This window comes from Misgurnus anguillicaudatus, chromosome 7 (assembly GCF_027580225.2).
Source record: "Misgurnus anguillicaudatus chromosome 7, ASM2758022v2, whole genome shotgun sequence".
NCBI classification, from domain to species: domain Eukaryota; kingdom Metazoa; phylum Chordata; class Actinopteri; order Cypriniformes; family Cobitidae; genus Misgurnus; species Misgurnus anguillicaudatus.
Window position 1 is genome coordinate 14,559,275 of NC_073343.2, and position 22,524 is coordinate 14,581,798.

General features: G+C 37.1%; 1 protein-coding gene across 2 annotated transcripts; it reads left to right on the forward strand.

Annotated features, from left to right (window-relative positions):
• Positions 1-6,555: 6,555 nt before the first annotated feature.
• On the forward strand, positions 6,556-22,144 carry LOC141349239 (uncharacterized). Of its 2 annotated transcripts, XM_073869453.1 has the most exons (9): positions 6,558-8,528; positions 11,337-11,499; positions 12,599-12,791; positions 12,907-12,966; positions 13,318-13,434; positions 14,042-14,899; positions 15,402-17,418; positions 17,535-17,657; positions 20,736-22,144. In XM_073869453.1, exons 6-9 carry the CDS (start codon positions 14,894-14,896, stop codon positions 20,954-20,956), a joined length of 2,367 nt encoding a protein of 788 aa, XP_073725554.1. In that variant the 5' UTR covers positions 6,558-8,528; positions 11,337-11,499; positions 12,599-12,791; positions 12,907-12,966; positions 13,318-13,434; positions 14,042-14,893; the 3' UTR covers positions 20,957-22,144. The 2 variants fall into 2 exon arrangements, with proteins under 2 accessions (XP_073725553.1, XP_073725554.1); XM_073869452.1 differs by lacking the exon at positions 20,736-22,144 and having other exon boundaries at positions 6,556-8,528; positions 17,535-18,044.
• The last annotated feature ends 380 nt before the right edge of the window (positions 22,145-22,524 follow it).

Below are 22,524 nucleotides of genomic sequence, written 5' to 3' on the forward strand. Positions count from 1 at the left end.
AAATGTCTAAACATTAAAAGATGAACATGAGACAAAAGTACAGAATCTGTCGCATTATTTTTTTTAATGGGCACTGCGCTGTGTCCTGATTGTTTACACATGAAAAGCATAAAATATGTAGGATCAGTTTGATTCACTTATGTGCATTTGTGTACAATACACATAAGTCAGCATTTAATGCTGTTGTTCTTTGTTGTTAAAGCATGTATGTGTTGAAACATAAACAAAAGTTAATAAAATGTGACATTCTAAACTTCTGGCATACTGATATTTATCTTACCAATTTCTGGTCTCCACATCAAACAGAAAAAGCTTGTCTTTATTGTTCTGATACTTATGGAGGGCACTGCGTGTGTGTGTGTGTGTGCGCGTGTGTGTGTGTGTGTGCGTGTGTGTGTGCATATATCTAGATTTATTTTTTCATGAGTAACTAGTAACTCGCTACTTGAGTATTATTTTCATTGCATACTTTTTACTTCTACTTGAGTAATTATTTATTTAGTTACTTTTACTTTAACTTCAGTAAAGTTTTTGGCTACTCTTTCCACCTCTGTTAAAATCTTCATGAATCTAGGCTGAGTTTGCCACGTTGAAGCCTAAATAATCAGACAGATAGTAAGTTAATCGCCCATCGCTCACAGCCCAGCACCTGCACCACTGCATGCGTATCGCGCTGACAAACATACACCTGATTTTACTGCCCTGACGAAATCTAAAAGTATAATTTCTCTTATTAGAAGCTAGCCTAATGTTTGCCAGCTATTAAAATGGCGGTTGTAGTTTAAATAGAGGTCGTGAAATAATTAGCATTGACAAAAAACTGCATAAAACAATGTTATATTCTATATTATAAACTTTTGGTTATGTGTACTTAAGTGAGTAAATAAGTTAACCGCAAAAACTAAATGTGCGTCGACGCCGCCAAAACAGGAAGTAGTTTATCTCAGGAACGCTTTCACGTATTGAAACCAAACTTTGTACATGAACTTGGGACTCCAATGTGAGGATGCACAAACTAAATCGGCGGCACCAGAGCAAGCACACTTTTGCAGTTCGTCCCGAAATGCATTTTCTAGTTATTATTATTATTATTATTCCCGGGTAGATTTTTTGTGTCAGCTCTAGCGACCAGACCGTTTGACGCAGAGACACTGTTCAAACTTTAAAATGTTCGGCCAGTACCGGTGTAAGTTGCTTGAGAGGATGAAGTCACAGATCCATGTCGTTCGGCCGCCATATTGGAAAGAACACAAAACCTTAAAAAAGTTTCACAGGTCACAAATTTTGTCCAAACTTCATGAAATTCCACGTACGCGATCCTTGGACCGAGCCTCACAAAAGTTACTAGAAGGATTTTTGATTTTCGGAAGCGTTTGCGCGCCACAGCCCAAACTAAATGTGCGTCAACGCCGCCAAAACAGGAAGTAGTTCAAATCTCAATATGTCTGTAACATTTATTAACCAAAAATTTTATATGAACTCTTTACTCCAATGTGAAGATGCCCAAGATAAAAAAACATTGCAGTAACATGTCTATATTATGTTATTTTCACTTTAAAATGTCCAATTAAAACCTGTGTAAAAAATAAAAAATGTCATTAGCCTTTACCAGTAGAGGGCAGCCTTTACGTTCAAACGTGTTTTTTAGACAGAATGTAAAGATAGCGGCAGCCATCTTTAGAAGCTAAGCTAACAGGCTATTGCTCCGTGGAAAAGTTTGAATAACAATGGCGGGATGTAGTTTTAATGTTAAAATGGCAAAATGGAATTTAAAAGAGCTTTTCAAAGAATCGGTGTTCCTTTAAGAGCCACAATACAGCGAAGAGCTGAGGAAGAGAAAGCAGAGAAGCCCGGAGAAGAGGCGACACCCTCAGACTCTGCTGCGAGCCCGTGGAGGACTCAGTAACCTCGGCTGCCACCCAATCTTCGTATCGTATATGGACAGATTCCTGGATACATATTTTTAGAATCGTAAACTTCATCTTATTCACTATACAATATGCGGTTTCGGACGCAAAACTGCAAATGGATTTTATATTCTGAATGCTTGAATCAACGCGAGCTCTCTGGAGAACGTGCATTTTCACATACAGGTAGGAATTATATGATTCAGACATATTTTAATCCCTTTCTTTTATTTCAGTGATATATGGCACGACAAGTTTAATTCCCTTTTTCATCAATGTAATACATTGTAAACGTATTAGTTTGTAAAGACGTCAGTTTCGCGTCCTCGCGTAGCAGTGATCGTTTGGCATCGGTATTTTAATTAATTACGAAATTTGTATTTTATTTTTAAATTGCTATCTTGTGTTTCTGGCGCATTCGCGGATTAATGACTCATTTGAGTCGTTTTCATTACAAAGTGTTGCAAATAAATGAGTCTTTTGAGTCGACTCTTTACAAAGCGAATGGGCCAAATGTTTTAAAGTGGTTCGCGAATCAGTTTGAATGAATTGTTCAGATCGCTTCAAACACGGAATCGTCCGAAGCTGTTTTACTCGTAACCTATGTAGAAACACGCAGAATATAACCAGTGTTGGGTGACGTGGAAATTAATTTACCAATCTTTTAACTAAAAGCAAAACTTCACACATGTACCCGCCATTACATACGCGCGACCGCCGACCTGTTCGTCGTCAGACACAGTTAAACGCGTGCAACCTCCAGAAACACTGTAGCACAGATTGAAGAAAATCCATGATCCATGAATTCGATGATTGACGTCTGATTCGCTGTTTAATGTACTGTATGATGTAAGTGATTCTCACAAAACACACGTGACATGACAACGTAAGAAAACATGAGTTTTGTTATAGTGTAAACTGTCAATGTCCTCAGACCATCTTAGGAGATTCCAACTTTATACATATACAAAACTGTTGTCAGTTTACTTGTCTGATATTTCAGCTACAAGCTACATCAACATTGAGACTAAAGTTAATTTGTTAATTTGAAATGCTTGTCTATTCTGTGCTTGTATTCTTTTTCTGTACTGTTTGTGTATGTTGCAGTTTTACACATACTGTAGAAGTGCCCTTCATAAGTATTCTTCTGTTTGTTGTGGAGTCAAGAAATGTCTAAACATTAAAAGATGAACATGAGACAAAAGTACAGAATCTGTCACATTATTTTTTTTAATGGGCACTGAGCTGTGTCCTGACTGTTTACACATGAAAAGCATAAAATATGTAGGATCAGTTTGATTCACTTATGTGCATTTGTGTACAATACACATAAGTCAGCATTTAATGCTGTTGTTCTTTGTTGTTAAAGCATGTATGTGTTGAAACATAAACAAAGGTTAATAAAATGTGACATTCTAAACTTCTGGCATACTGATATTTATCTTACCAATTTCTGGTCTCCACATCAAACAGAAAAAGCTTGTCTTTATTGTTCTGATACTTATGGAGGGCACTGCGTGTGTGTGTGTGTGTGTGCGCGTGTGTGTGTGTGCGTGTGTGTGTGCGTGTGTGTGCATATATCTAGATTTATTTTTTCATGAGTAACTAGTAACTCGCTACTTGAGTATTATTTTCATTGCATACTTTTTACTTCTACTTGAGTAATTATTTATTTAGTTACTTTTACTTTAACTTCAGTAAAGTTTTTGGCTACTCTTTCCACCTCTGTTAAAATCTTCATGAATCTAGGCTGAGTTTGCCACGTTGAAGCCTAAATAATCAGACAGATAGTAAGTTAATCGCCCATCGCTCACAGCCCAGCACCTGCACCACTGCATGCGTATCGCGCTGACAAACATACACCTGATTTTACTGCCCTGACGAAATCTAAAAGTATAATTTCTCTTATTAGAAGCTAGTCTAATGTTTGCCAGCTATTAAAATGGCGGTTGTAGTTTAAATAGAGGTCGTGAAATAATTAGCATTGACAAAAAACTGCATAAAACAATGTTATATTCCATATTATAAACTTTTGGTTATGTGTACTTAAGTGAGTAAATAAGTTAACCGCAAAAACTAAATGTGCGTCGACGCCGCCAAAACAGGAAGTAGTTTATCTCAGGAACGCTTTCACGTATTGAAACCAAACTTTGTACATGAACTTGGGACTCCAATGTGAGGATGCACAAACTAAATCGGCGGCACCAGAGCAAGCACACTTTTGCAGTTCGTCCCGAAATGCATTTTCTAGTTATTATTATTATTCCCGGGTAGATTTTTTGTGTCAGCTCTAGCGACCAGACCGTTTGACGCAGAGACACCGTTCAAACTTTAAAATGTTCGGGCAGTACCGGTGTAAGTTGCTTGAGAAGATGAAGTCACAGATCCATGTCGTTCGGCCGCCATATTGGAGAGAACACAAAACCTTAAAAAAGTTTCACAGGTCACAAATTTTGTCCAAACTTTATGAAATTCCACGTACGCGATCCTTGGACCGAGCCTCACAAAAGTTACTAGAAGGATTTTTGATTTTCGGAAGCGTTTGCGCGCCACAGCCCAAACTAAATGTGCGTCAACGCCGCCAAAACAGGAAGTAGTTCAAATCTCAATATGTCTGTAACATTTACTAACCAAAATTTTTATATGAACTCTTTACTCCAATGTGAAGATGCCCAAGATAAAAAAACATTGCAGTAACATGTCTATATTATGTTATTTTCACTTTAAAATGTCCAATTAAAACCTGTGTAAAAATAAAAAATGTCATTAGCCTTTACCAGTAGAGGGCAGCCTTTACGTTCAAACGTGTTTTTTAGACAGAATGTAAAGATAGCGGCAGCCATCTTTAGAAGCTAAGCTAACAGGCTATTGCTCCGTGGAAAAGTTTGAATAACAATGGCGGGATGTAGTTTTAATGTTAAAATGGCAAAATGGAATTTAAAAGAGCTTTTCAGAGAATCGGTGTTCCTTTAAGAGCCACAATACAGCGAAGAGCTGAGGAAGAGAAAGCAGAGAAGCCCGGAGAAGAGGCGACACCCTCAGACTCTGCTGCGAGCCCGTGGAGGACTCGGTAACCTCGGCTGCCACCCAATCTTCGTATCGTATATGGACAGATTCCTGGATACATATTTTTAGAATCGTAAACTTCATCTTATTCACTATACAATATGCGGTTTCGGACGCAAAACTGCAAATGGATTTTATATTCTGAATGCTTGAATCAACGCGAGCTCTCTGGAGAACGTGCATTTTCACATACAGGTAGGAATTATATGATTCAGACATATTTTAATCCCTTTCTTTTATTTCAGTGATATATGGCACGACAAGTTTAATTCCCTTTTTCATCAATGTAATACATTGTAAACGTATTAGTTTGTAAAGACGTCAGTTTCGCGTCCTCGCGTAGCAGTGATCGTTTGGCATCGGTATTTTAATTAATTACGAAATTTGTATTTTATTTTTAAATTGCTATCTTGTGTTTCTGGCGCATTCGCGGATTAATGACTCATTTGAGTCGTTTTCATTACAAAGTGTTGCAAATAAATGAGTCTTTTGAGTCGACTCTTTACAAAGCGAATGGGCCAAATGTTTTAAAGTGGTTCGCGAATCAGTTTGAATGAATTGTTCAGATCGCTTCAAACACGGAATCGTCCGAAGCTGTTTTACTCGTAACCTATGTAGAAACACGCAGAATATAACCAGTGTTGGGTGACGTGGAAATTAATTTACCAATCTTTTAACTAAAAGCAAAACTTCACACATGTACCCGCCATTACATACGCGCGACCGCCGACCTGTTCGTCGTCAGACACAGTTAAACGCGTGCAACCTCCAGAAACACTGTAGCACAGATTGAAGAAAATCCATGATCCATGAATTCGATGATTGACGTCTGATTCGCTGTTTAATGTACTGTATGATGTAAGTGATTCTCACAAAACACACGTGACATGACAACGTAAGAAAACATGAGTTTTGTTATAGTGTAAACTGTCAATGTCCTCAGACCATCTTAGGAGATTCCAACTTTATACATATACAAAACTGTTGTCAGTTAACTTGTCTGATATTTCAGCTACAAGCTACATCAACATTGAGACTAAAGTTAATTTGTTAATTTGAAATGCTTGTCTATTCTGTGCTTGTATTCTTTTTCTGTACTGTTGGTGTATGTTGCAGTTTTACACATACTGTAGAAGTGCCCTTCATAAGTATTCTTCTGTTTGTTGTGGAGTCAAGAAATGTCTAAACATTAAAAGATGAACATGAGACAAAAGTACAGAATCTGTCACATTATTTTTTTTAATAGGCACTGAGCTGTGTCCTGACTGTTTACACATGAAAAGCATAAAATATGTAGGATCAGTTTGATTCACTTATGTGCATTTGTGTACAATACACATAAGTCAGCATTTAATGCTGTTGTTCTTTGTTGTTAAAGCATGTATGTGTTGAAACATAAACAAAGGTTAATAAAATGTGACATTCTAAACTTCTGGCATACTGATATTTATCTTACCAATTTCTGGTCTCCACATCAAACAGAAAAAGCTTGTCTTTATTGTTCTGATACTTATGGAGGGCACTGCGTGTGTGTGTGTGTGTGTGTGCGCGCGTGTGTGTGTGTGTGTGTGTGCGTGTGTGTGTGCGTGTGTGTGCATATATCTAGATTTATTTTTTCATGAGTAACTAGTAACTCGCTACTTGAGTATTATTTTCATTGCATACTTTTTACTTCTACTTGAGTAATTATTTATTTAGTTACTTTTACTTTAACTTCAGTAAAGTTTTTGGCTACTCTTTCCACCTCTGTTAAAATCTTCATGAATCTAGGCTGAGTTTGCCACGTTGAAGCCTAAATAATCAGACAGATAGTAAGTTAATCGCCCATCGCTCACAGCCCAGCACCTGCACCACTGCATGCGTATCGCGCTGACAAACATACACCTGATTTTACTGCCCTGACGAAATCTAAAAGTATAATTTCTCTTATTAGAAGCTAGCCTAATGTTTGCCAGCTATTAAAATGGCGGTTGTAGTTTAAATAGAGGTCGTGAAATAATTAGCATTGACAAAAAACTGCATAAAACAATGTTATATTCCATATTATAAACTTTTGGTTATGTGTACTTAAGTGAGTAAATAAGTTAACCGCAAAAACTAAATGTGCGTCGACGCTGCCAAAACAGGAAGTAGTTTATCTCAGGAACGCTTTCACGTATTGAAACCAAACTTTGTACATGAACTTGGGACTCCAATGTGAGGATGCACAAACTAAATCGGCGGCACCAGAGCAAGCACACTTTTGCAGTTCGTCCCGAAATGCATTTTCTAGTATTATATTTTTTACTTGTTTAAAAAAGCTTTGTTGCATGTTTAATTTTTATTAGGTAATAAAAAAGACAGTCCAATAAGATATTGTAGGTGGAGCAGTAAATGTTCTCAAGAAACAGAGCTTTCATTAAGCTGTTTTGTTGTATGTATTAAATGTTTTTAAAAGTACATTCCATCAATTAATTTCCATGTGGATTTGTCAACATTTAGAGGAATCTCTCTGTAAATAGCAGTTGTTTTGGACAGTAGCACGAGGTGCTGTGCTGATCCCCTTGTCTGTAGCGTAACAGCAAAAACACTAAGCTGTGTTCATACAGCGCTGCGCAGATCGAACAAGATATGACATCACAGTACCGCGAGATCAAACTTTATCAATACGTGCTCGAATCGCTCACGCTATATTTCAACGTGACATCCTTTCGGCCTTCCTATCAACGACACTTTTACTACGCAAGTCAGCAGCAGTGGATTCGTTTCCCTGGAAATGCAGACACGTGATAATGACATCACCGCTGTTAGCCCCAATTTCCCGCGAAGCAGACTACACGCGCTCATTATAGGAGGAAAGGTGAGTTCAGTCCTATGTATAATAACATATTTTTGCAAAATATGAAAGATAAGCAGGATTAACATACGATTTGTGAAATATTTTATCTTATTTGACGGTTTGTGATCAAAAATATTATCTTCCTGAGTAGCCTATAATGATATTGGCATTGGTCAGTAAACAAACATTCGGTTTCAGAGTAACTTAACTTACTTTACTGATCTATTAATGTTGTCCATAAACGACTAAGTGCTTAGTAAAATTATGTGAAATAGCAGTAATAGATTGGGTAATTAGTAATTAATTCTTATTGTTTAATCTAAGTTTCAATCATGCGATTTTCTTATCATGCACAGTGGCACGAATAGCCACAGATATCTTTAAAGATTTTAAGTTGTGTATGTATATCTAAGTTAACTACAGTTGTGTATGTATGTATGTGTGTGTGTATATCTAAGCTATATGTATATTTACAAAAGTATACATGCATATACATAAGTTAGATACATATGTTATACCATTTGTTGGCTATTTGGGTAAACAATTTTAGCAACCTTAATATTATGGTTGATTAATCGATTGATTAATTTAATTATTTTCAGTCACTGCAGTCGCCATGATGCTGGGTATACCAAGGCAGAAAAAACGAAAAAGACCTCAACAGGATGCTGAGCATCACATTATTTGCAAAACAGACAAGCCTGAGCTTTATGAGCAAGTTATCAGCAAATATAAAGGTAAGATAAATTCTGTAGTATAGACGGTTTTCTTTCATGTACGCAAATGTAAGTTGCAAAGCATAGTTTATTTGTATGTGCATACAGACTTTTGATGCATGCGCATTGCGACAAAATGCAACACATCGCCTGGGCTACCTACTTCAAAATCCGTCAGTGAATGCATGATGGAAATTGTGTCACGTGCACTCTACATGGACTCTTGTGATAGATCCTGCTGACTTAAAGGGGCAATGAATCTGTCGATTTTATTGTTTTACTACTGTTGTCTGATATCTACTTATGATGTTTGCGTGGTTTTTCCATTCAAAAACATCAAAGGCAATAAGTAATAGGTTATTTTGTAACATGGATTAGTTGCTCTCTGGATAATGGTTCGTTTGAAGGGGCTGGCCGCAGTGAAGACCTGGACGTAAACGCCCACTGCTATGATCCCCGTCATTACATGTGGGGAAATGTTTTAAAAACATTGATGTGTAAAAATAGCAGCCGAACACAAATATGTTTGAGCCACAAAAGATTCTGGGTGCTAAAGATGATACCCATAAATGATAATACGTATAGTAAAGTATAAACTAAACTCAACGTGACTAAATTACCATAAACAACACAAGTAAGCACGCATCAGAATCTAAACCACGGCTGATAAGTCCTTATCACTAACTTTGTATATTTCTATTGTGCTTGTGAGGTTGCTCTTACATACACGTAACGTTACATACCACAGTTATATGATAAAAAAGCTTTGTTGAGTGTTGGACCTTACAAACGCGACTTGCCTAAATTACCGTATACAACACAGTAAGCAGGCATCAGAATCTAAATTAGGGCTGGTAAGTTCTTCCTTATAACTAACTTTGTATATTTCTATCGTTATATTACAGTCATATTGTTAAGTGTTGCACCTTTATTAATGGTTTAATTTTTTTAGTAAATTAAAACAGTAAAATATACGTGTTTAGACACTGATGTTACAACAGGACATATCAAGCGATCTTTTACTAAACAGTAGTGACGCGTAGTATCTTAAAGTAAAATGTATTACTCACTGTGTATACTGTTGTGTCATTCCTGCCAGATGCAATATTACTGGTGCTTTTAATCACAGTTTCTCTGCAAATCCAGCACCGACTCATGGCTTCTTTACAAATGAATCCGTGGTACACATTGTAAACAAACACTCCCCACCCGAGCTGGAACTTCTTCAAAAACAAACTTTAACCACGCATTCCTAATGTTATGTTCCAAGCCTCCGTTAAACAGCGGCTGTGTTCTTCCCATAGACGGTTCTTCCACAACCGAACACTTTGTTGGGTACTTATAACAGATCACCAGGTCAAAATAAAAGGAAACATGTTTTCAAAAGTCATTTTGGTTACATTTGCCAATCTTTAAAGACATGTTTACTAGGGGTGGCACGGTTCACAAAACCCTCGGTTCGGTTCGTATCACGGTTTAATGGCCACAGTTCTCGGTTCTGTACGGTTCTTGTTGTTATTTTTACTTTTAATTTTTAACACTCCAGAAATGTATTATCTTATTAATGTAGTAATTATCCATAATTTAGGATACATTATTAAAAAAGTTATATCATGTAATCATGCACAAACTGAATTTGACTTTAAGCACATTATTGGGACCCTCTCTTTTTTTGGCAAAAAAGGAGAATGTGTATATCCATCTTATGTGCCTTTTTAGCACACAAAGATAACTTGCATTTATTAAACTGCCAACTTCAGTGTAGCTCTTAGATTTATCACTGAGAGGCTGCTTAAATACTGCAGAGAGTATATGTGGACGAGAGAGAAACACAACGTTTACACCTGTAATATTTAAATCCGTCTCTTTTTTCCACTTTTGACCACTTCTGTCCTGGTTACTTTAAGAGGCAATTTATGAAATAAGATCGCGCAACTTTCCTACGCTAGCAAAATGAAACTACGCGGAAATCAGCCGCTTTAGTTTTATCAATAAAAGGCTAAAAATAGCGCACGTTCACTGTGTTTTCGCGGCAGAAGTCAGAAAAGACGTTCAGTACCTTAGCTTAGATAAATGGGCGGAGAGAAGGCGGTCTCCTGTGGCTGTTCGAACAAATTCAACCCATAGACTGCAGTTCTATCTATTGTTTTTTTCTACTGTCATTGTCATTGTAGGTAACATCCTCCAACTCCGGGCACAGTCCACAACAGTCAACTTTTCTTTCGCGAAAGGGAAACACCCCATCTGAGGCAAGGTCACATACAGGGCACGAGGCTATTGCGCATGCCATGAACCGTGCGACGCACACACGCTCCGAACTGAACGATTCGGATTTTTTTCATGAACCGTGCCACCCCTAATGTTTACTGATTGTTGAGACACTGCATGGTTTGCTTTACCCCTGACCCACACATGTCACGCAAAGCTGTGGACGGGGCTACAAAAGTGGTCATTGTATATGGGTTTGGGGAGGTGTTTCAATTCTACTCTGACATCATATTTCAGCACATTCCTGAATAGACCATTTTCCTGGCTTGGTGCAAAAAACGGTTATATTTCAATAGCACAGACGTTTTCAAATTTGTGATGTTCATTTAAGTATGATGACCTCTTATATAACAAATTATCAAGGTAAAATGTATTGTTTTACTCCTTTTAATCCAGCCGACAACAACAAAATGAAAGATCCAACTAGGGCAATGTCCAAATTTGTTGGATACCACAGATAAAACTTCAGATCTAGTAATTTTTATTATTGTTTTTGGATAAGAGCTCATGAAAATAATAATTAACTTTAAAGGAACATCAGAACTTACTGGTATTTTTTAGGACGTGGAGTTTTCACCACTGAAGCATTTTTTAGAGGTGATTTTGTCCTTGAATACAGAGGTGAACTTCTGACTTCAGAGGAGAGCCTTGATCAATCTAAACTCTACAATGACGTTGAGAACACATTCTTGTTTGATTTTCAGTGGCATGGCAAAAATTGGTGGTGAGTATAGAGTTATTGTCTTGAAGTAATAGGGCGGTTAAGGGTTAGTTCACCAAAACTCCTGGGTCCTGGTGATCCTCGTCTCTGCACATTTGGTATGACGCACTCAGTACCCAGCTGATGATTTTTATTGTGTGTAAAAAAGCAGACACAAAGGGGCAGTTTTCCATACAGGGTTTAGATTAATCCAGGACTAGGGCTTAGTAATATTAGGACATTTTACAAAAAAAAAACATTGCTGTGCATCTTGTGATAAAAACAGTGGCACTGATATGTTAAAGAGCACCTATTGTTTTTAAATTTCCTTTGGTGTGTAAGTGTGTATTAGTACATGTTAACAATGTGCAAAAGTTACAAACCCCAAAGTAAACCATGACGCGAGTTATCGTCTCCAACGTAAATCTCTTTTCTTGGATTACAACAAACACATGGATTGTAGGCAAAAGGTTTACTTCCTGGGGATTGGTGATGTAGACAAGACCGACATTATCATAATTCATCCTGCTTCGAACTCAGCCTGTAAGTTAACTCCTGTAACTCCTGTTAGTAACTGAATCTTTCAATCATGGTAAGAAGTCTCACGTTTCCAGCTGACAGAGCTAATCAGACCAATCACAACATACAGATTAGCTGACCAATTAGGCACACAGCTTTTCAAATCCGTGCGTTTCAGGAAGAGAGTGAAATCTGGAAATATTTATCTGGAAAATAATGTGTTTTTTAACCATAAACCACATGAACACATTATATTATACCAAATACACAAAATAATATTGTTTTTTAGCAATGAAATAGGCGCTCTCTAAGATATCTCAGTGAAAGCTGTTTTCTGTTCAGACAATTCAAACTTGTATTCAAGTCTGCGAATAGACTTTAGCCCTGTTCAGGAATCTGCCCCAAAATGTGTAGAGCAGACCATATAACCAGACCCACTGATGTAAAATGCCTTAAAGCCCAAAAAACTCATTTTGATTTCATGTAGTTGTTAAGATATGTTTACAGAAGTTACTCTTACGAGGTACAGGCATAAAGGAAACAACTGCTGTACAAGATTACAAATCAGTCTCTTATGCTTGGTGTTATTTTTATGTATTTATAGCATGGATGCATCCAAGGAAGATGGGTCCTTGGGAAGACTTGTAAATGATGAGCACAGAAATCCTACATGCAAAATAAGAACTGTTGAAGTGAACAAAAAACCTCATCTGTGTCTTTTTGCTGTACGAGATATTCAACCAGGGGAAGAAATCACTTACAGTTATGGAGATTCAGATTGGCCTTGGCGAGCTAAGGTACTGTCAAGTATATCCTAAGAATCTTTAAAAATATTTCATGATTACATTTTTCTCTTATGCTGATTTGATACCATATGATTGTGTTCTCATATTTCTCAAATCTTTCATTTAGGTATCATCAACAGAATCCAGTGATGAAAGCCCAGTCAGCAGTTTGGATTTGCAGAAATTGGTAAGTACACAAAACATCTATATTCGGGTTCTATACAGTCATGTGGGAAACTAGCAATTTGAGAGGTTTTTGACATATTGGACAAGCATTTAATCCTCTGTGAAACAGTGCCACAACTTCTAAATCATGCATTTTTTCAGTAAACGTATTCTTGTTTTTTTTTTTAAACAGAGGAAAACTGACATTTTTAAAAGTAGGTTCAGCTAAAGTTACTGTAGGACAGATGAACGTGTAGCTTATATTACTGCATCTCACTGTCTTTTATACATCACAGTATAAAACAAAACCATATAAAAGCTTAGCAAATACAGTACAAAATGTACCCCCTAACTCTTCTTTTCTGACTTCCAGTTCCATCAGGCTCCTCCTGTTTCCTCATCTGCCTTGTATAAGGTGTACATCAATGAACCACATAAGCAAGTTGAGCCACAACAGTCAGGCAAAGCAAGTACATCAGAGAATAAAATGGTAACCATTCTATACATGCAGAAAGTATCTTAGGCTGTTTACTTCATCAGATAACTAGTTACACTATATGGACAAAAGTATGGGACAGCAACTTCTAGTGAACACATTTAACTACTCATTTCTGTGAGCACAAATCTTAATGCTACAGCATATAATGATATTTTCCAAAATTGTGTGCGTCTAATTTTATAGCAGCAGTTCGGGCAGAGCTCTTTTCTATTCAAACATGACAATGGCCCCACAATCGATTTTGTGTTTTAAAGACATTCAAGTCTTTAGTAAATCACAACAGTCGTTATTTAACAACAAAATGATGGTTTGCGCTGGCACAAGCTGTTAGTAAATCTGGCCCATAGACCCTTCTTACTTTATGTGCTATATCTTTTCTAACAGATTTATGGGTTTCCTTATTTAGTTTACTAAACTAAATTTATTTGGCTTGCTCTTAATCTAAACCAGAGCACTTGAAATTAAGCAATATTTTATATTTACTTTTTGTTTTCTATATTTTTAATTGGTTTTGCCTAATGTCTTTGAAGTCACAGCTTTTAACATTATGTACATTTTACTTTTATTTTAAGTTAAATACCTTTTCATATATCCTCAGAAACTCAAAGATTGCCATGAGCACTTTAACAGAGCACAAATTAAAACGAAAAAGACTGCCATAGAGCAATCACAAGAATATTTCATGGTGAGTAATATTTGGATATGATCATCACATTACTTGATTAGCACCTCAGTCAATTAAGACTTTATTATTTAAAGTGTTAATAGTTGTTGAACAGTTTCCATGCTGCTTTTATTTTTAACTTTTTTTTTCAATTATACTTTTAAAGTTACAGACAGTATTATAGCATACACATTTAATGCACCGTCTTAGGCACCCTGTGCTATGTCTACCTCTGTAGAAGCCTTATTTCCCTCATACCCTTCTCCTTCTCCTGTGCAGCCCTCATCACCTGTGATGACCACATCATGGTCCTCTTCTAATGTGCAGCCTTCATCACCTGTGATGACCACATCATCTTCCTCTGCCCTTGTGCAGCCCTCATCACCTGTGATGACCACATCATGGTCCTCTTCTAATGTGCAGCCCTCATCACCTGTGATGACCACATCATCTTCCTCTGCCCTTGTGCAGCCCTCATCACCTGTGAAGACCACATCATCTTCCTCTGCACTTGTGCAGCCCTCATCATCTGTGATGACCACATCATCGTCGTCTTCTCCTGTGCAGCCCTCATCACCTGTGAAGACCACATCATCGTCCTCTTCTCCTGTGCAGCCCTCATCACCTGTGAAGACCACATAATCGTCCTCTTCTCCTGTGCAGCCCTCATCACCTGTGAAGACCACATCATCGTCCTCTTCTCCTGTGCATCCCTCTACACCCTTGCCCTGTGCTGCTTCCACCCCTGTGATTTCCTCATCACAGGTGTCTGAGACACTATCTTTAATGGAGGTGGGTAATTGAGATTAGTAAGAACTGTTTAATGTGAATTCACAGACCTAATATTATTATCATCTATGTCATGGTGCAAGAAGATTTTATGATACAGTTGTATTGTACAGAGTTTCTGTTTGTGATTATCAAACCGTGCCAAGTGTGCCATCTACTAAGGCCTTATTTGCTGAGCTACAGTTTGAAATATATCTAGTTGAAATAACTGTTTTTTACTCTTAAGTGTTTTATTTTTTTAATTATTATTATTTACATTTAATTATTATATACAATTTTATGTACATTAGTTTTGTTTGCCTTAATGAGTGCATCTGGAAAAAGAACAATCAAGAAAAAGACAGGTTTGTAATTAACCATGCACTTTAAATGCTTAAATGAGTTCCTCTTGTTGAAAATCAGTTGGATTCTGGCAGTTGTCTATCCCATTAAGCAAGTTTTTAAACATTTAGTTAAAGAAATAATTTTGCATGATTTAAGTAAGTGTAACATTTTTCTCATTTAGTATTCTGGGAGTGCCTACAGTGATTCAGATGTTACGGACTACAGTGATGTTGACTACATACCCCAGATCAGCTCAGATGAATCAGATGGAAGTGCTTCTGGACAAAGCAAGGCTGAAAGAAGTTCAGATGGATCAAACAATAAGTCTGAATGTAGTGATCCTAGACCCAACAAACGTTTAAGACATACTAAATCAACCCTTTCAAAAAGGAAAGCTGAAGAGGCAGGTAGTTCATCTGCCAAATGTATGACAGCAGTGTCATCAAAAAGGATGAAATGCCAAACTGAAGAGACCAAAACCTCATCTGACAAAAAGACTTTGGTTCAGTCAATGCCATCACCACAAAAAAAGAGCAGGTCATATAACAAAAAACAGTATTGCCTTTATTGCTCTAAGCCATATGCAAAAATGGCAAGACACCTTGAGTTTGTACATCGCAATGAAGTAGAGGTTGCAAAGGCTGTAGCTTTCCCAAAACGTTCCAAAGAACGAAGAGTCCAGTTAAACCTTCTTAGAAAAAGGGGCAACTTTGCCCACAACACAGATGTGGTGAGAAAAGGGGAAGGTGAGATGATTGCCTGCTACCGTCCAAAAAAGTGCAAAAACCCCAAAGAATTTATCCACTGTATTCACTGTCAAGGCCTTTACAACAAGCTCAGCCTATGGAAACACATTCAAAACTGTCCACTTAAACCGAAGGATGATGATGCTCAGGGCAGAAAAAGAGTAAGATCTCTTTGTGCCCTAAAAACACCTGTTGGCTTAGAGGTGAGTAAAGGTTTCAAGAAAGTACTTTCCCTGATGAACTATGACGAAGTTTCACGGGTGATTCATAGTGACAGATGCATCATGCAACTGGGAGAGCACATGTTTAACAGGATGGGATCTGATGTGACCAAACATGACTACATCCGACAGAAAATGAGAGAAGTTGGCAGACTTCTTCTTGAAGCAAGAAGGATAACCCCACTGAAAACAATGGAGGACTTCATGATACCAGCAAACTTCAAACATGTCATATCAGCTGTGAAAGTTGTGTCTGGCTTTGACGAAGAGAAGAACTCTTACCGCATTCCCTCTTTAGCCCTCAAACTTGGACATTCTTTAAAAAAGATCTTTAGCATTGTTGAAAGTAATGCGATGATGTATGGAGACCATGAGCGTGCTGAGTGTGCTCGAGACTTCAGAAAAGTACACCAAGCAAGGTGGAATGAATACATTTCTGCTGGTGCTATAACTACATTGAAGGAAGCCAAGTGGAATGCACCACAGATCATTCCTTTCACTCAGGATGTCAAAGTCCTGCACGCACATCTAGAAAAGAAACGGGATAAATTCCTTAATAAACTTAAAAACTGCCCGTCTGCAGACAGCTATGCTGCTTTGGCCAAAGTCACACTCTCCCAAGTTATCCTGTTCAATAGACGAAGAGAAGGTGAGGTGTCACGGATGCTTTTTTCAGCTTTTCAAAGCCGGGATTCTTCTGAGCTGCATGAAGACATAGCCATCTGTCTTTCTGAGTTCGAGAGGAAGCTGTGTAAACACTTTACCAGAGTAGAGATCCGTGGTAAGCGAGGGAGAAAGGTCCCTGTCCTCCTCAAACCTTCATTGGTTTCTGCCATGGAGCTGCTTGTTGAAACACGTGAGGCTTGTGGTGTCCCAAATGAGAATCCTTTTATGTTTGCCAGATCTGGTGCAATGTCTGCCTACAGAGGAGGAGAGTGCATAAGTAAAGCTGCTCGTGAATGTGGCATTAAGAATCCTGAAGCTCTTTCCTCAACCAGGCTCAGGAAACACATAGCTACCATGTCAAAGATTCTCAACCTTGATGAAAATGAAGCAGATCAACTGGCTGATTTTCTCGGTCACGATATAAGGATCCACAGACAGTATTACCGGTTACCAGAGGGGACATTGCAGCTGGCAAAAATGAGTAAGGTCTTAATGGCAATGGAGAAAGGAACACTGTCCAGCTTTAAAGGAAAGAGACTTGATGACATTGAAATCGACCCAAATGGTATGTATGAAATTAGATTTTTGTGCGAGTCTGTGCTTTACAAATTTGCAAATCTGTATTTATCTTTCATCATCTTTTGCAAAAAATGCATTGACTGATTCCTTTTATTGTTATAGAGCAACTTGAGGCCGAAGGTGATACAATGTCAAGTGATGAAGAGGATTGTAGTGACCTACCTCAGACAACATCACCAGTACCAGCAGAGACTGATCAACCATCTGCTTCACAGAAAGATCAAGGTAAAAAAATCTTTAAACTACACAAACAGCAAGAAATGGCAAACCCTGAATTACTAAATACAATACCTATAGGCAACAGTAGCAAGACAGGAGCTTTTCAAAATTTGAGTTTGTTGTACAGTCAGTTTGAAGAAATAGATAAACATATATTATGTGATTTTGTCATTTGTTCACTAATTCTGCCTACACTGTTATGTGCAAAACCTGCAATGAAATTCACATACACAGTATGATTTTTATTTACATTGTTATATTTTAATGCATCAATGCAGAATACTTAATTATAAAAAGGATTTTACTATACAGCTGTAATATGGTAAATTGGGTATATACAAGTCTTAAAAACAGTAATATGTGCCCCGTCACGGAAACCAGTGACACAAGTCGGCAAAACAACTTTTGAGCTAATGATAGAAAAGCATTTTTATATTTTTTGCAGAATCTGTTGAGATCACGAAGTAGCCTCTACATGTTTGATATAGCAGTATTTGTATATTTAAAAGGGTACATTTTGAGGTTGATATCTGCTTTTTTTAGAATGAAAGTTTCTAGAATGCAGTAGGTGGCGTCGTAGTCTGTGTGCATTTACATGCAGGATAAGCCAGCTTTTGTTTCTTTTGTTATTGCCCCTGCCCTCAGCGTGGCTACTTAACCTCTTGAAAATGAGCCCCACTGTAGCCCAAACCAACCTACGTTCACTAAAATGGTTGTTTTTACCAAAAATACTCACAGTTAGGAGTCTTCTTCGTTTCATAGCTATTCGAGCTATTCAAGAAATCTTACGGAGTAGTCTAATTTCGACTCGCTCTCGCAGTACTTTGACGTCATCAGCCTGTCAGTTCTTGCAGCGCCACATGAAGTCGAACACACAAAACGAATTCAACGATCTTTGTGTGACTTTTATGTTATTGGCTACGTATTTTGTCTATCAATATTTGCCATGAAGTCATTGGCTGATGGAGGAACGATTGAGCGATACAGTGATATACAGTGTTCAGACGTAAATAGTCATCAGATTGTATATTTATAATCTATTACCAGACTTTCATTCGAAATCTGATGTAAACAATAGACTATATATTTCTATATTTCACGGCATTTGTGGACAAAAATGGTCATTGGATGATTCACACGTCTGAAACAGACTGGATTCGACTTGTGATAAACACAAAAAATCCTGTTTATTTTTTGTCTGTTGTCATCCAGACTTCTGTCACAAAAAACTACATATGATGATAGAGCATCTGTATCTCAAAACGGCTTTACAGGGTGTATGGCTTAGCTTAATGAGATGTAAATGAGCCCTATTGTCACTCCCAGCAGAACAGAGGTGAAAATGATCCAAACTTTAAAAGGCTATATCTCTGCTTTGAGGTCTTTTGAGTTCCCACATTCAAATGGCCACAACTTCTCCAAATATTATCTGATTCCCATGTGTTACACATCGCTGGAAAGCTTAGATACTACAAATTAAGAATCTGCCCCAGACTTGTGTCCCTACTTTTCGTGTTCGGTCACATATCTAAAAATTACAATGTTGGTGTTTTGGTGTAATATCAATTTCTTTTTAGTAGTGCTGCAGCGACGCGTCGACGTCATCGATTACGTCGACTACGAAAATACGTTGACATGCGTAAAATGCGTCGACGCATCACGCTGTTTACATTCATCTATGGTAAAGGCTGCTTCTGCTCCTGGAAGTGTTTTCCATACATTGATTTGTTTGTGTGCGCCACAAAATCAACAATGGTTGCAACATTTACATTTTTATTTTCATTTAAAACGGCTTAATTTATTGTTGTGAGCGCTCAGTGGTGCCTCTCTTGTGCACGTGCGCTCTCTCTCTTTCTCTCTCTTTACATGACACTGAGTGAAAGAATTAAAAGTTGGCTGTGTTTTCCGTGCGGATTCTTCTGTGTACTTGCATTTTCACGTAAACGTCAGATGTTACTGACAGAGAAGACGACTGATTCGAGTTTATCATGAAAGGTTAGCAGTGTTTTCCCACACACACTGGTTCTCTATGTGCTTGTGCGCGAGCTCTCTCTCTCTCCTATGCCTGCGCATGCCTTCTGTAGTAACTCTGTGTAATGGCAATTTTTTTAATTTGCGCCGAATTGTCTGCGATGTCGCGTTTATAAATCAAGATTTTAGTAACTTAGTAGGATTAAACACAAGGTTATTGGGTCATGTTTTGTCACTATTTTAATAGTCTTTGGGGTGGTTTCCTGGACAGAGATTAGTTTAAGCCAGGACTAGACCTTCGTTTAATTAGGAAATATAATTAGTTTAAACAAACATGCCTTACTAAAAACATTACTTGTGTGCATTTTGAGGCCAAACTAAGGGCACTGATGTATTTAAAGATATGTCAGTGGAAGATGTTTTCAGTTTGGACAGCTCTTATATTTATTTTAGTCTAGGACTAGTCTAATCCCTGTCTGGGAAAACGCCTCTATATGTCTGACAACAGAACAGATAATATGTGAAAATAGCATTCAGTTGTGAAAATACAATAAAACAAACAATGACTGTCAGATCAGACAGAGAGTAGAAAACAGATTATCCAACAGATTAAATAGCTAATCAAAAAAAGAACACTGTATTAATAAAAAAATAATCATTAGAGTAGTCGACTAATCTGAAAAATAATCGCTAGATTAGTTGACAGAAGAAATAGTAGTTAGTTGCAGCTCTACTTTTTAGTGATCTGGCTCCCAACTGCATGAATATTGCTTTTCAAGGTACTTTGTTTGAACATGAAATGTCAAAGTTCAATATCCTATGTAGATGTTCCTCTGTGTGGCCAGGTTATGTTTCTTCATGTCATATTCTCTAGGGGCTAGGCTTCATTTATATTGGTATATTATTTAAATTACTATAGTTTTCATTCGCCACATTTATCAACACCCATTCATTTGTGTGATGGAATTGGCCACATGAAAGTTTAATGAATCACACATGAGTGTTGTTGTAAGATTATGTTTGCGCATGTATCTGTGGTTGTTTCTACATTTGATTGATAAATAAATCCCATTGACTTTAGTTGTAATAAGGATATGATTTTTCACTTTATAGGTTCATCAATACCTCCGAAAAGAAAATGGGAAGAAGTTGAGGTAAAAGCGGTTGAAAAACACATGATGAAGTTCATAAAGACATGCAAAGTTCCTGGTAAGCAAGACTGCGAGAGATGCATTCAAGCAGAGCCAGAAGCCTTGAAGGAACGTACGTGGACTGGTGTGAAAAATTATGTGCGAAACAGGATCACCACTTTAAAAAAACAGGGTGGATTATAGGGGAGCAAATAAAAACACTTTTTTTCTTTTTACTGTAAAAAACAGAGCATGGTGAGGAAAAGTTGCCATGTTACAAAAACATAAAATAATGAATGCCTTTTCTAGAATAACTTTTTAACATGTTTAGGGCTGCAAAATGATGAATTATGACCAATCGTTTGCAGAATATTTTTTTTTTACATCATATGTGTGTATTGTGTATAATAATTATCTATATATAAATACACACACATGCATGTTTATATTTAATAAATATAAAAATGTATAAACACATGTAAATGTTTATATGTATTTTATATTATATAAACACTTAAAATATAAATAGATTTTGTTTCTTCAAATTATACATTCATGTGTGTGTATGAGCTACATAATTATTATACACAGTACACACATATATGATGTAAACAAAAGCTTTTCTTCTGCAAACGATTCATCATTTTGTATGTTTGTAATATATAATAGGTTCCTTTCAGACAAACTGTCTTTATACTTTACACATCATGCTCTGTTTTTTAAAAATGAGTGAAAATAGTAAGGAAGAGTAAAGGTGTATGAAGAGGGAGAATTTGTTTGAGTACAGGAGGAAACAGAATATTAATGAGGTAAGCAAGACAGGAGAAGAGAGAGGATTGAATGTAATGGTAAGACGATAATTTCTGTAAAAAGCTGAGGAAAGCAAAAAGAACAAGCTGCACTGACAAATTTCTCATTTTCATTCTTTGTTTACATGCATGTTTACATGTTGTTATATGTTTACATGTTGCTATTTTTTTCTGTCATTCATTCTGTTCTATATGCCATTTTAAAATATGTCAGTATTGTTTATTTCCTTTAATTGTAATTACAATAGTTCAATGTAGACAGAAGTTAATTGAGTGAACTGAAAGTAAAGAGATAAAAGGAGAAGCAAAGATAAAAGAGAAGAGGGAGGAGCAAAAGGAAAGTGAAGTGGGAGGAGCAAGGTAGAAGGCAAGAAAGTAAAGGTGAAGAAAAGAGTGAAAGAGTTCATATCAGTTTCATTGATTATACTGTCCTATATTTTATACTGACACTTTTATTGGCAAACTAAAATGCACTTAACTTTTAAGTAACTGTGTTTATGGTTAAGTGCTGTTACTGGTATTGCCAAAACTTCTGACATTTATAGCATGCATTTGCATGGTAAATAAATGGTTTTTGAAGTCATTTTTCCTTGTTTTCTTGTAGTCCTCAAAGTGACTTAAAATCTGAGTTTGTGTATGACCAGAGACCCCGAAGTGACCTAAAATCTGAGTTTGTGTATAAACCAAAGTCCTCAAAGTGACCTAAAATCTGAGTTTGTGTATCAACCAAAGTCCCCAAAGTGACTTAAAATCTGAGTTTGTGTATCAACCAAAGTCCTCAAAGTGACCTTAAATCTGAGTTTGTGTATCAACCAAAGTCCCCAAAGTGACTTAAAATCTGAGTTTGTGTATCAACCAAAGTCCCCAAAGTGACTAAAAATCTGAGTTTGTGTATCAACCAAAGCCCTCAAAGTGACTTAAATTCTGAGTTTGTGTATCAACCAAAGTCCTCAAAGTGACCTA

Coding starts and splice junctions, on each gene's coding strand:
- LOC141349239 (XM_073869452.1), top strand. Junction 17,419..17,534: donor CATTGAAATCGACCCAAATG/GTATGTATGAAA, acceptor TTATTGTTATAG/AGCAACTTGAGGCCGAAGGT.